Source organism: Pongo pygmaeus, chromosome 20 (genome assembly GCF_028885625.2).
Source record: "Pongo pygmaeus isolate AG05252 chromosome 20, NHGRI_mPonPyg2-v2.0_pri, whole genome shotgun sequence".
NCBI lineage: Eukaryota > Metazoa > Chordata > Mammalia > Primates > Hominidae > Pongo > Pongo pygmaeus.
This window is the reverse complement of record NC_072393.2, coordinates 62380604-62392096: the sequence shown is the minus strand read 5'-3', so window position 1 is coordinate 62392096 and position 11493 is coordinate 62380604. Positions and strand designations below refer to the sequence as shown.

The 11493-nt window shown below is 43.9% G+C and overlaps 1 protein-coding gene across 1 annotated transcript in view; it reads right to left on the bottom strand.

Moving 5' to 3' along the window:
• Positions 1 to 5192: 5192 nt before the first annotated feature.
• Positions 5193 to 11493, bottom strand: part of NLRP4 (NLR family pyrin domain containing 4) — a 44274-nt gene continuing 37973 nt past the window's right edge. Inside the window, exons 8-10 of the mRNA XM_054463746.1 lie at positions 10091 to 10261; positions 8312 to 8482; positions 5193 to 5578 (exon numbers count right to left, since the gene is read on the bottom strand). Coding sequence (XP_054319721.1) covers positions 5461 to 5578; positions 8312 to 8482; positions 10091 to 10261 — 460 coding nt within the window. The 3' untranslated portion in view covers positions 5193 to 5460. The remainder of the gene's footprint in view (positions 5579 to 8311; positions 8483 to 10090; positions 10262 to 11493) is intronic.

Here is an 11493-nt window from a genome sequence, read left to right as displayed (position 1 = left end):
CCAGGCTGGTCTCAAACTCCTGAGCTCAACCAATCCTCCAGCCTTGGCCTCCCAAAGTGCTGGGATTACAGGTGTGAGCCACCACACCTGGCTAACCATGTTATTCCTGATAATCTGACAAATAAAGACTATCCCAAGATTTCTCCATTGTTTCTTTAAAAATAACAGAGATGGCTGGGCGCGGTGGCTCACACCTGTAATCCCAGCACTTTGCGGGGCCGATGCAGGCAGATCACGAGGTCAGGAGATTGAGACCATCCTGGCCAACATGGTGAAACCCCGTCTCTACTAAAATACAAAAAAAAAATAGCCAGGTGTGGTGGTGCACGCCTGTAGTCCCACTTACTCAGGAGGCTGAGTCAGCGGAATTGCTTGAACCCGGGAGGTGGAGGTTGTAGTGAGCAGAGATCATGCCACTGCACTCCAGCCTGGTGACAGAGCGAGACTCTATCTCAGAGAAAAACAACAACAACAAACAAAAAACCAGGGATGGCCTGGCATGGTGGCTCACGCCTGTAATCCCAGCACTTTGGGAGGCTGAGGCAGGCAGATCACAAGGTCAAGAGATCGAGACAATCCTGGCCAACATGGTGAAACCCAGTCTCTACTAAAAATATAAAAATTAGCTGGGCATGGTGACGGGCACCTGTAGTCCCAGCTACTCAGGAGGCTGAGGCAGGAGAATTGCTTGAACCCGGGAGGCAGAGGTTGCAGTGAGCTGAGATCACGCCACTGCACTCCAGACTGGTGACAGAGCGAGACTTCATCTCAAAAAACAAAAACACAGGGATATCCTCTGTTTAATGCTTGATCCACAAATTCTCAATTACTAAATTTTCAATTTACTGATCAATTCTCAAGTCAATCATATTTAGTCTACTCAATTACTAAATTTTTAGGATTTTTTTTGTTATTCTACAATTTCTATGTTTGTCCTAGAATTCAATTACATCAAACTATCTTAAAGCAACTTTTTTTTTAGAGTAGACAGATGATTTCAAAGCCACTGTACAGTCAGGCCAATGTTACTTTGTAGGACGGGGGGGGGTTCCATAATAGGTCTTGGAGGGGGTCTGGAAGGGGTAATTGGTGATTCAGGAAAAGAGAAGAGATGAGATAGAAGGGATTCCAGTGTACCTTGACTGCTGAACTTTTTTCTAGGCTGCCTCCAAATTATGAAGCCCGTGAACCAAGACAGACCAATTAGCTTGTGACCAATTGTCTAACTTCAAACCTATACTTATGAGGAAGGTAGACGGATTATTTGTGTCTCCAGCTTCATTCACCTTTCCTCCCTCTCCTTCTTTTACCTACCCTGCTTGCTGTCTTTTTTGACACTCACTTCCTCACCCACCACCTTGTAATTTTTTTTTTTAAAGACAGTCTTGCTCTGTTGCCCAGGCTGGAGCGCAATGGTGCAATCTCAGCTCACTGCAACCTCTACCTCCCAGATTCCAGTGATTCTCCTGCCTCAGCCTCCTCAGTAGCTGGGACTACAGGTGTGTTCCACCGTGTCCGGCTAATTTTTGTATTTTTAGTAGAGACGGGGTTTCACCATGTTGGCAAGGCTGGTCTCAAACTCCTGACCTCATGATCCACCCGCCTCAGCCTCCCAAAGTGCTGGGATTATAGGCATGAGCCACCGCACCCGGCCTACCATGCAATCTTAAAAGCTTGGCTAGATGTGCCCAGGACTAATGTGTGGCTGAGGTGAGTCAAGCTTGGTGCACAGCTCAGGTTATAAGAGACAGAGGTGGTAGAGTGCTGAAACAGCCCAGGAGATGCTTGGACTGAAGAAGAGACAGAGATGGAATTCCAGGAATAATGGAGGAACTTGGGTGGAAAAGGATTCCCAGGGCGAAGGCAGCCAGAGTGACAGCTTCTTAGCTTGGAAGCAGTTACTTATACCCTTTAAGTCAATTTTCCCATTACAAGAAGGGTCTTATAGCATCAACCTCAGATGTTGCAAGAATTGAAATAACACATATAAAATATTCAGCTTGTGGTAAGCACCTGTCAATGTATTAATAGCTCTTGGGTGAATAATCTCCTTCAATTCTGTCATTAAGATTCTTTACTTGTAACTTAGACTTTTTATAGCTCAGTACCTCTTTTTTTGTGATTAAAAAAGTTTTTCAGACAGTGCCTTGCTCTGTCACCCAGACTAGAGTGTAGTGGTGTGATCACGGTTCACTGCAGCCTCAACCTCCCAGGATCAAGTGATCTTCCTTCCCCAGCCTCCTGAATAGCTGGGACCACAGGCATAAGTCACCACGCCCAGATAAAAAAAAAAAAATATATATATATATATATAGTAGAGGTAGGGTCTTGCTATGTTGCCCAAGCTGGTGTCTAACTCCTGGGCTCAAGCGATCCTCCTGACTTGGCCTCCCGAAGTGCTGGGATTACAGGCGTAAGCCACTGTGCTGGGCAGCTCAGTACCTGTTCTCTATCAGCTCTTCTTTCTCCCTCTTTTCTACTGACCTCTACTTTTAGTGGAGGGAAAACCGTTAGGAGAAAAATGTTAATGTTCCTGCTGGTGGTGGAAACGGACATCTCATGAACATGATTAAGGTAGCTGGAGAATAGGTTCTTTGGTTCCTCAAGCTGCTTTTATATTTTATCACGTCTATTGCACCCAGGTGGGAAGTGCTTAATCATCACCACTTTACAGATGACAGACTAAATGACTTCCCAAATTTTCCTGTTTCTTTGTTATTTTTCTTTCCACACCTTTTTTTTTTTTTGAGATGGAGTTTCACTCTTGTTGCCCAGGCTGGAGTGCAATGGCATGATCTCTGCCCACTGCAACCTCTGCCTCCCGGGTTCAAGCGATTCTCCTGCCTCAGCCTCCCGAGTAGCTGGGATTCAAGGCATGCACCACCACGCCCGGCTAATTTTTTGTATTTTTAATACAGACAGGGTTTTTCCATGTTGGTCAGGCTGGTCTCGAACTCCCGACCTCAGGTGATCCACCTGCCTCCGCCTCCCAAACTGCTGGGAATACAGGCATGAGCCACTGCACCCAGACTCCCCACTTTTTTTATTGTGGTAAAACATGCATAACAAAATTTTGCCATTTTAACCCATTTAAAGTATACATCCCTGTGGCCTTGAGCACACTCACATTGTACAACCATCACCACCATCCATCTCCAGAGCTTTTCCATCTTGCCAAACTCTGTACTCATTAAATAACTCCATTTTCTCCGCCTTCCCCTGGCCTCTGGTAACCACCATTTTACTTTTTGCCTCTATGAATTTGGCTACTGTAAGTACCTCATAGAAGGAAGATGTACGGTATTTGTTCTTTTGTGACTGGCTTATTTCATTTAGCATAATATCCTCAAGATTCATCTATGTTGTGTCATATATCAGAATGTCCTTCCTTTTGAAGACTCAGTATTTCATTTTATTTATATGCCACATTTTGTTTATCCATTCATCCATTGATGGACATTCAGGTTGCTGATTTTCTCAATCTTCACTCCTAAATCAGCGGCATAGAAGTTCAGAAGTGAGGCCCGGCACAGTGGCTCACGCCTGTAATCGCAGCACTTTGGAAGGCCAAGGCGGACAGATCATGAAGTTGGGAGTTCTAGACCAGCCTGACCAACATGGTGAAACCCTGTCTCTACTAAAAATAGTAAAATTAGCCATGCCTGGTGGCACGCGCCTGTAATCCCCGCTACTCGGGAGGCCGAGGCAGGAGAATCGCTTGAACCCGGGAGGTGGAGGTTGCAGTGAGCGAAGATCGCGCCACTGCAATCTAGCCTGGGTGACAGAGTGAGACTGTCTCAAAAAAAAAAAAAAAAAAAAAAGTTCAGAAGTGAAATACCCCCATTCCTAAAATTTCCTTTCAGCTCCCACTCCCAGGAGATCTTTATTCAAAGGGAGGGGAGACAGGGTAGCCTCAGAACTCAAGAGGCCCAATGAGGAAAGGAGAGCCAGAGGGGAGTTTGGGGAAGAATATGAGGGGCAAAGACCATGAGGAGAGGTCTTCCATAGCAATGCCATGGAAATTACCCAAACATTCACATGAACCCCAAAATATATACCACTATTATGTACCAATAAAAAAGGTGCTTTCATCAGGCAAGAACAGATCAGGAGCCCAACCTGGAATCCTAGTAGGACTGGCAGAAAGAAGAGTGCCCAAGTCAGACCAGCCTTTCTAGTGCTTTCAGTGTGGCCAGCGCCTTTCCAGGTCAACACGGGGAGGGGGGCCACAGTTTCTTCAACCTGCACTCCTATTCCAGTCGTTCATCAGTAGCAAACACCGTTTCAAGATTTTCCAGGCAGTATGGAGATTTCCCAAAGAACTAAACATAGAGCTACCATTTTGTCCGGCAACCTCACTACCGAGTTCTACCCAAAGCAAAAGAAATCATACTAAAAAGATACCTGCATCCATGTGTTTACTGGAGCACTCTCCACAATAGCAAAGTCATGGGATCAACATAAGCGTCCATCAGCAGATGGGTGGATCAAGGAAACATGATTTATAGACAGTGGAATCCTATTCAGCCATAAAAAGAATAAAATCATGTATTTTGCAGCAACATGGATGGAACTCAAGCCACGATCTTAAGTGACATAACTCAGAAACTAAGTCAAATAATGCCTGTTCTTACTTGTATGTGACAGCTAAATAATATATAAAGAGTGGCTGGGTGCAGTGGCTCACGCCTGTAATCCCACCACTGTGAAAGGCTGAGGCAGGCAGATCACCTGAGGTCGGGAGTTCAAGACCAGCCTGACCAACATGGAGAAACCCCGTCTCTACTTAAAAAAAAACAAAAAACAAAAACAAAAAACAAAAATAAAACAAAATTAGCCAGGTATGGTGGTGCATGCCTGTAATCCTAGCTACTCAGGAGGCAGAGTAATCGCTTGAACCCAGGAGGTGGAGGTTGCGGTGAGCCGCAATTGTGCCATTGCACTCCAGCCTGGGCAACAAGAGCGAAACTATCTCAAAAAAAAAAAAAAAAAAAAGTGTGGAATAATAGACATTGGAGGCTCAGGAGGGTGACAGGGAGGTGCAGGGTGAGAACTGACCTAATGGGTACAATGTACATTATCTGTGTGATAGGCATACTGAAAGCCCAGATTTTCCCACACAATATATACATGTAACAAAACCCTACTCGTACCCCTTAAATTTATACAAATAAAAAAAGGCAAAAAAAGATTTTCCAATGTTTAGAAATATAACACTTTATTGAGGGGTTAAGAGGTCCCTGTGAGACCGAGAGACCATGAAGGCCTTTCAGTGGCTTGTCCAAGGCCACAGAACACATAAAAACCACATATATCATATAAAATCTATGAATGGGGTGCTAGAAATCTCGCAACTCCGAGTGTCAATGATTTGTATCTCCTGGGTGCAGTGTCATATAAGTAACGGTCCCAGTCCCTGTCCTTTGCAGGTGTTTGAGTCAGAGCCCAGGTTCCTCGCAATCAGATTTCTACCCTTGTGATTGTGTCACAGTCGTCTGTGATGGTCAGGTTAGGATTTCTCTCTTCCTCAGCCGTCAGAAGTGCCTGGGTTTCCTCATCAAAATCAGTTTTTCTCAGCCTGGTAAAATATTTTAAGAGGTTCCATTTTTAATTCACATACTTTTTCCCTTTTCTGCAGCTCATCCTTCTCCCTAATTTATCCCAGGACAAGCCTAGGAAACCCTGGTGTTACCTCCAAGAGGAAAGACATACACATCAAATGCAGTGTTATGCTGATAAATGTTACCCCTGGATCTCCAGAAAATAAATAAATAAAGTCCCAATTTATAGCTTTGCCAGTTTCTGTGGTGTAAATTCTCCAAGCCAATCATGGCCAATTTTGAGCTGCCCACTTGCTGTCACTTAACAGAGTTACAAAGACAGGTACACACACACACACACACACACACACACACACACACACACACACACACGTGGCTCTCACCAGCTTGTAGGAGCTGGCTCCAATATGTCACTGGACATAAATAAATGTCCAGAATTGGTAATAGAAGGCATGAACTCCACATAAACATTTGGATTTGCAACAAGAAGTCAGTGGGAGTTAGGGAGAAAGACTGAAGCTATTTTTATTTTTTCAAAGATAAAGTATTAATAGTTTCCATTATCTGAGTACCTGGGTCCTGGCCCTCTGCTAAGGCTTTTACATGCCTATCTCATTAAATGTTCACAACTGCCTTATGAGGTAGCATAATTGTCCCGACTTGTGATGAAGACAATGAGAACAATGTTAAGGTCACAAAACCAGAAAGTGGTAGTCTGGATACAAATTCAAGCAATTTGTTTCTGGAGCCCCCATACATTGTATCATTGCTTTGAATCAGACAGAAGGATTAAGTATCACCATGTCTTGGTCCTTCCTTTTATGTATAATATCTCTGATCTCCATTTGGCATCTGTTTGCGTGCAACTGTCCCACACTGTTGGGGTAAGCTATGTTCTTTAGCGCAACTATGTATCTTAATACACATCTTTGTGAGACTATCTATGGTGGGGGCTGGAGGAAGATGAAAACTCACTTATTTAGTTCTGTCATAGTTATCACATTATCTGATGCATACTTTCATAATTACCATGCCAAATAATCATCCCTATTTTGTAGATAGGAGGCTGATAATCAAAGAGGACAAATGCCTTACCCTGGCTTACAGGGCCAAACGTGGCAAGGCTAGGAGACAAACACAGACTTCCATGACTCAGAATGCAGACAGTTCGAGTCCTTCCCCCCCTTAATCACGTGTCTACTTTGGTAGTCTACATTCTGAATCTTTAGCAAACATTAAAATGAGAAAGAAATAATGCTGAGCACTCAGCCTTTCCAGGTGGAGATTTATAAGGATGGACTTCAAGAAAACAAACCTGTATCTTCACAAAATGAAAAAAAAAAAAATCAGTGAATGTTCTTTAGTGTTAGAGTTATAACAGTTTTAACCCATTATATTTCCCTTTTCTGGAAATGAACCCTAATAACTGTCTATGAGTGCCTTGATCTCATATAGGTTTGAAAACAGGGAAAATGAATGAGAAAAATAAATGTTAAGGATTCTATAGTTATCTAGTAAAATAATGTATTATATTTCCCTTTTCTGGAAATGAACAGCCTAATAACTGCCTATGATTGCCTTCATCTCATATTGGTTTGAAAACAGTAGGGGAAAATGAATGAGAAAAATAAATGTTAAGGATTCTATAGTTATCTAGTAAAATAACGTTTGTGGGATTATATGTAATTATAAATATAACAAATTAAAATATAAATTATATGTTTATATAAAATATGTTTATATTTATAAATGTTATACTTATGAATATACATATAACTTGTATTTACAAATAAATATTTAAAATATAAATATTTATGTATCATAATTTGTATTATAGTGACAAGTGATATAGGAGGTAAAAAATTATTTAGGCAGATAGTGAGGGCAAAAGTCCTCAGCAGAGCTTCCCTTCTAACAAAAAGCAGCCCAAGAAATCATTTCTTTTCTAACAAAGAGCATCCTGAAAAACTGAGCTGCAAACATAAATAAGGGAGCTGGAAGATTGCACGGGGAGAATGCCAGCAGCTGCACCAGTGAAAAGAGCTACCTGGGGGCCAGGCCTGTTCACCATGGAAGCGCCATCTTCCCTTTTTTTATTAGCATGGGTACAGTAAGAGAGAAATGGGCAACATGGTGCAGCTCAGGCAGAGAACCTGCCTGCTTAATAAAAGACTGGGGTGGGGGCTGCCAGAAATTCACACCCTATGCAAACGGCACACCTGGTCCTAACCAGTTTTTCATGCCCTATGTAGATCAGACACTACCTCCCCACTGGCTTGTCTATAAAACCCTCTGCATTTCACCATGGATCCGGCAATCCATTTTTCCGAGACCCCTCTCTGTAGCAGACAGCTCTTCTTTCTTTTGCCTATTAAACTTCTGCTGTTAACCTCACTCTTTCTGTGTCTGCATCCTTGGATCTCCACGGCCCTGGGACAACGAACCTCAGCTGTTACCCCAGACAATGAGGCCACTTCACAAGTGCTTCCCAGCCAATGAGGCCACTTCACAAGTGCTTCCCAGCCAATGAGGCCACTTCACAAGTGCTTCCATTTGTTAGACATTCACCGTTCACCACTTACTGTGGTAAGAGTTTTATACTCACCTGCTTGGTTCTTACTCCTGCAACAACCCTGAGACAAGGATCGTCATTTGCATTTTAAATGCAATGTGATTACACTGCAGGTCCCAGCCAATCCCTTCTTAGCCCGGAGCACTCTGCCCATAGAGCACAACAGACCCCAGCTCACCCGAGCACCTGCAGGGCACACTCTGGGTGTCTCAGGGCCTCACAGAGCGCAACCACCCCTGTGTGGTCCAAGGCGTTCAAGGTCAGGTTGAGCTGCTGCAGGTTCTTACTGCAGGTAAGAACAGACGCGAGATCCTTACAGCAGGCGCTCGTTAACCCACATTCTTCCAACCTGCAATAAAAAGACACATGGTAAGCTGTGGCCCCAGCCTCAGGGTGGAGGTAGGATGAGATGTGAGCTAGACATCTAGCTGAGGCACACCCCATTGCCTCAAGTACAATCTCTTACAGTCCAGTGTTTACGACCTCAGATCATGCGTCTATGGGTAGGTGGTGAAAGTGGCCATAAGTGTCCATTCTTCTCTGTATCCCTGCCCACAGCAACGTGACTTTGCAGCTGATTCCACTAAGAGTTAGAGTCTAGTTCTGGCTTCATACCTTGCTTTGGATAATATAACATCTATTTCTGGCTTCATACCTTGCTTTGGATAATATAACATCTGAGCCAGCTTCATACCTTGCTTTGGATAATATAACATCTGAACAAGCTTCATACCTTGCTTTGGATAATATAACATCTGAGCCAGCTTCATACCTTGCTTTGGATAATATAACACAATGGAAGCAAGGTTAGGAGAGTTCTGAGCCACCACCTTGGATGCTTTTCTTCTTTGGAGATGGGGTCTCTCTCATCCTGGCTGGAGTGCAGCGGCATGACCATGGCTCACTGCAGCCTTGACCTCCTGGGTTCTAGCAATTTTCCTGCCTCAGCCTCCTGAGTTGCTGGGGCTACAGGCATGCACCACGCCTGGTGGCTAATTTTTGTGGAAATGGGGTTTCACCATGTTGCCCAGGCTGGTCTTGAACTCCTAGGCTCAAGCTATTGGCTTGCCTTATCCTCCTATAGTGCTGGGATTACAGGAATAAGCTATCACACCTGGTGATCTTGGATGTTTTCTATACTTCATCTCTTGAACTCCTGAGATGCTGCTATGGGCTCAATTCTTTCCCTGCCAAAATTTATATGTTGAAGTCCTAAACCCCAGTACCCCAAAATGTGATCATATTTGGATACGAGGTCTTTATAGAGGCAATTAAGCTAAAATGAGGACACTAGGGGGACTCTAATCATATGACTGGTGTTCTTATAAGAGGAAATTTGGGCACACACACACACATAGAGGGAAGAGAACATGAAGACACAGGGAGAAGACAGATGGTTATCGACAAGACAAGGAGAAGGGCCTGGAGAAGATTCTCCCTCATGGCCTTCAGAAGGAGCCAACTCTGCTGACACTTTGATCTCAGACTTTCAGCCTTCATAACCGCGAAGTGATAAATTCATTATCTAAGCCACCCAGTCCATGGTACTTTTTAAACCCTGGCAAACTGATACAGATGCCATGTCAATGAGCCCAGGCCAACCAGTTAGATAATGAGACATGGGCCAGTTACACCTGTCTTCCCCAAGGGGGCAGCCAACCCAGCCAGCCAACCTCCATACCATATAGCGAGGTCAACCCAAACCAGCCAACCCCTCAGTTAACCACAGTTTCCTAAGCACACCTGGCTGAGGTCAGTGATGCCTGCCCAGACAAGCAGAGCCAGCAGCAATCTAACTTCTCATTGCCTTAAGCCCTGAAGTTTTACACTGGTTCATGATGCAACCACAGCTAGCTGCTATATGGTCCTATTGGAGTTTTCATCTTTCTCTTTCTTCCCATCCATTTTCCGTCTTTGCCATTCATGAAAACATAACCAAGAGCTTGGTGATACCCACCCAAGAATCTCTAAGCGGCAATCCGGATGCGTCAGAGCCCGACACAACAGCTGCACGCCCACATCTCCGATTTCATTGCACCCAATTTGCAGAATCTTCAGGTTTTGATTGTTGATGAGAGCAGAGGCGAGGTCTTCACAGCCGGCAGCAGTGATAAAACATTTTACCAAACTGCAAAGGAGTAAGGATACCATGCTTAAAGGCTATTACACCTCGGTCTAATATCAGGAAAAGACACCAAAGCACGACAGCCTTTGTTATTCATGTGGATAGGCACCGTCAGTCCTCCATATCCACAGATTCAACTAGTGGCAGACTGAAATTATTAAAAAATTAAAACAATAACACATAACACACAACAATAAAAAATACAAATGAAAAAACCAATAGAGTATAACAACTTTTCACACAACATTTACATTGTATTACATATCATAGTAACTTAGAGATGATTTACAGTATTATGGGAAGATGCCTGTAAGTTACATGCAAACACTATAGGCCAGGTGCGGTGGCTCACACCTGTAATCCCAGCACTTTGGGAGGCTGAGGTGGGTGGATCACCTGAGGTCAGAAGTTCGAGACCAGCCTGGCCAACATGGTGAAACTCCATCTCTACTAAAAAAAAAAAAAAAAAAAAAAAAAAAAAAAAAAAATACAAAAAATTAGCCAGGCATGGCGATGCGTGCCTGTAGTCCCAGCTACCCAGGAGGTTGAGGCACGAGAATCACTTGAACTCGGGAGGCAGAGGTTGCAGTGAGCTGAGATCGCACCACTGCACTCCAGCCTGGGCGACAAAGTGAGAGACTGTCTCAAAACAAACACACACTATGCCATTTTACATAAGAAACTTGAGCATCTACAGATTTTGGAATCCTCACAGGAAATCTGTAGCCAACCTCCTGTGGATATGGAAGGACAACTGGAATTGTCTCAGCATCGTTTGTTGAAGGTGTATCCTCTCTCTGCACCAGTGATATGCTATTCCATGATGCAACATCTGAACACACATGCATCAGTCTGTTTCTGAGATCTCTATTCTATGTCTCTGGTCTGTCTGCTTATCCCTGTGTGAATCTCATATTTTTTTAATTTCTAAAACTTTAGAAAGTCTTGACACATTTAGAGCAAGGGCTCCTACATTATTTTTATTTGAGACGGAGTTTTACTCTTGTTGTCCAGGCTGGAATGCAATGGCACGATCTCGGCTCACTGCAACCTCTGCCTCACGGGTTCAGGTGATTCTCCTGCCTCAGCCTCCTGAGTAGCTGGTATTACAGGCACCCACCACCATACCCAGCTAATTTTGTATTTTTTTTTTTTTCAGTACAGACAGGGTTTCACCATGTTGGTCAGGCTGGTCTTGAACTCCTGACCTCAGGTGATCCACCCGCCTCAGCCTC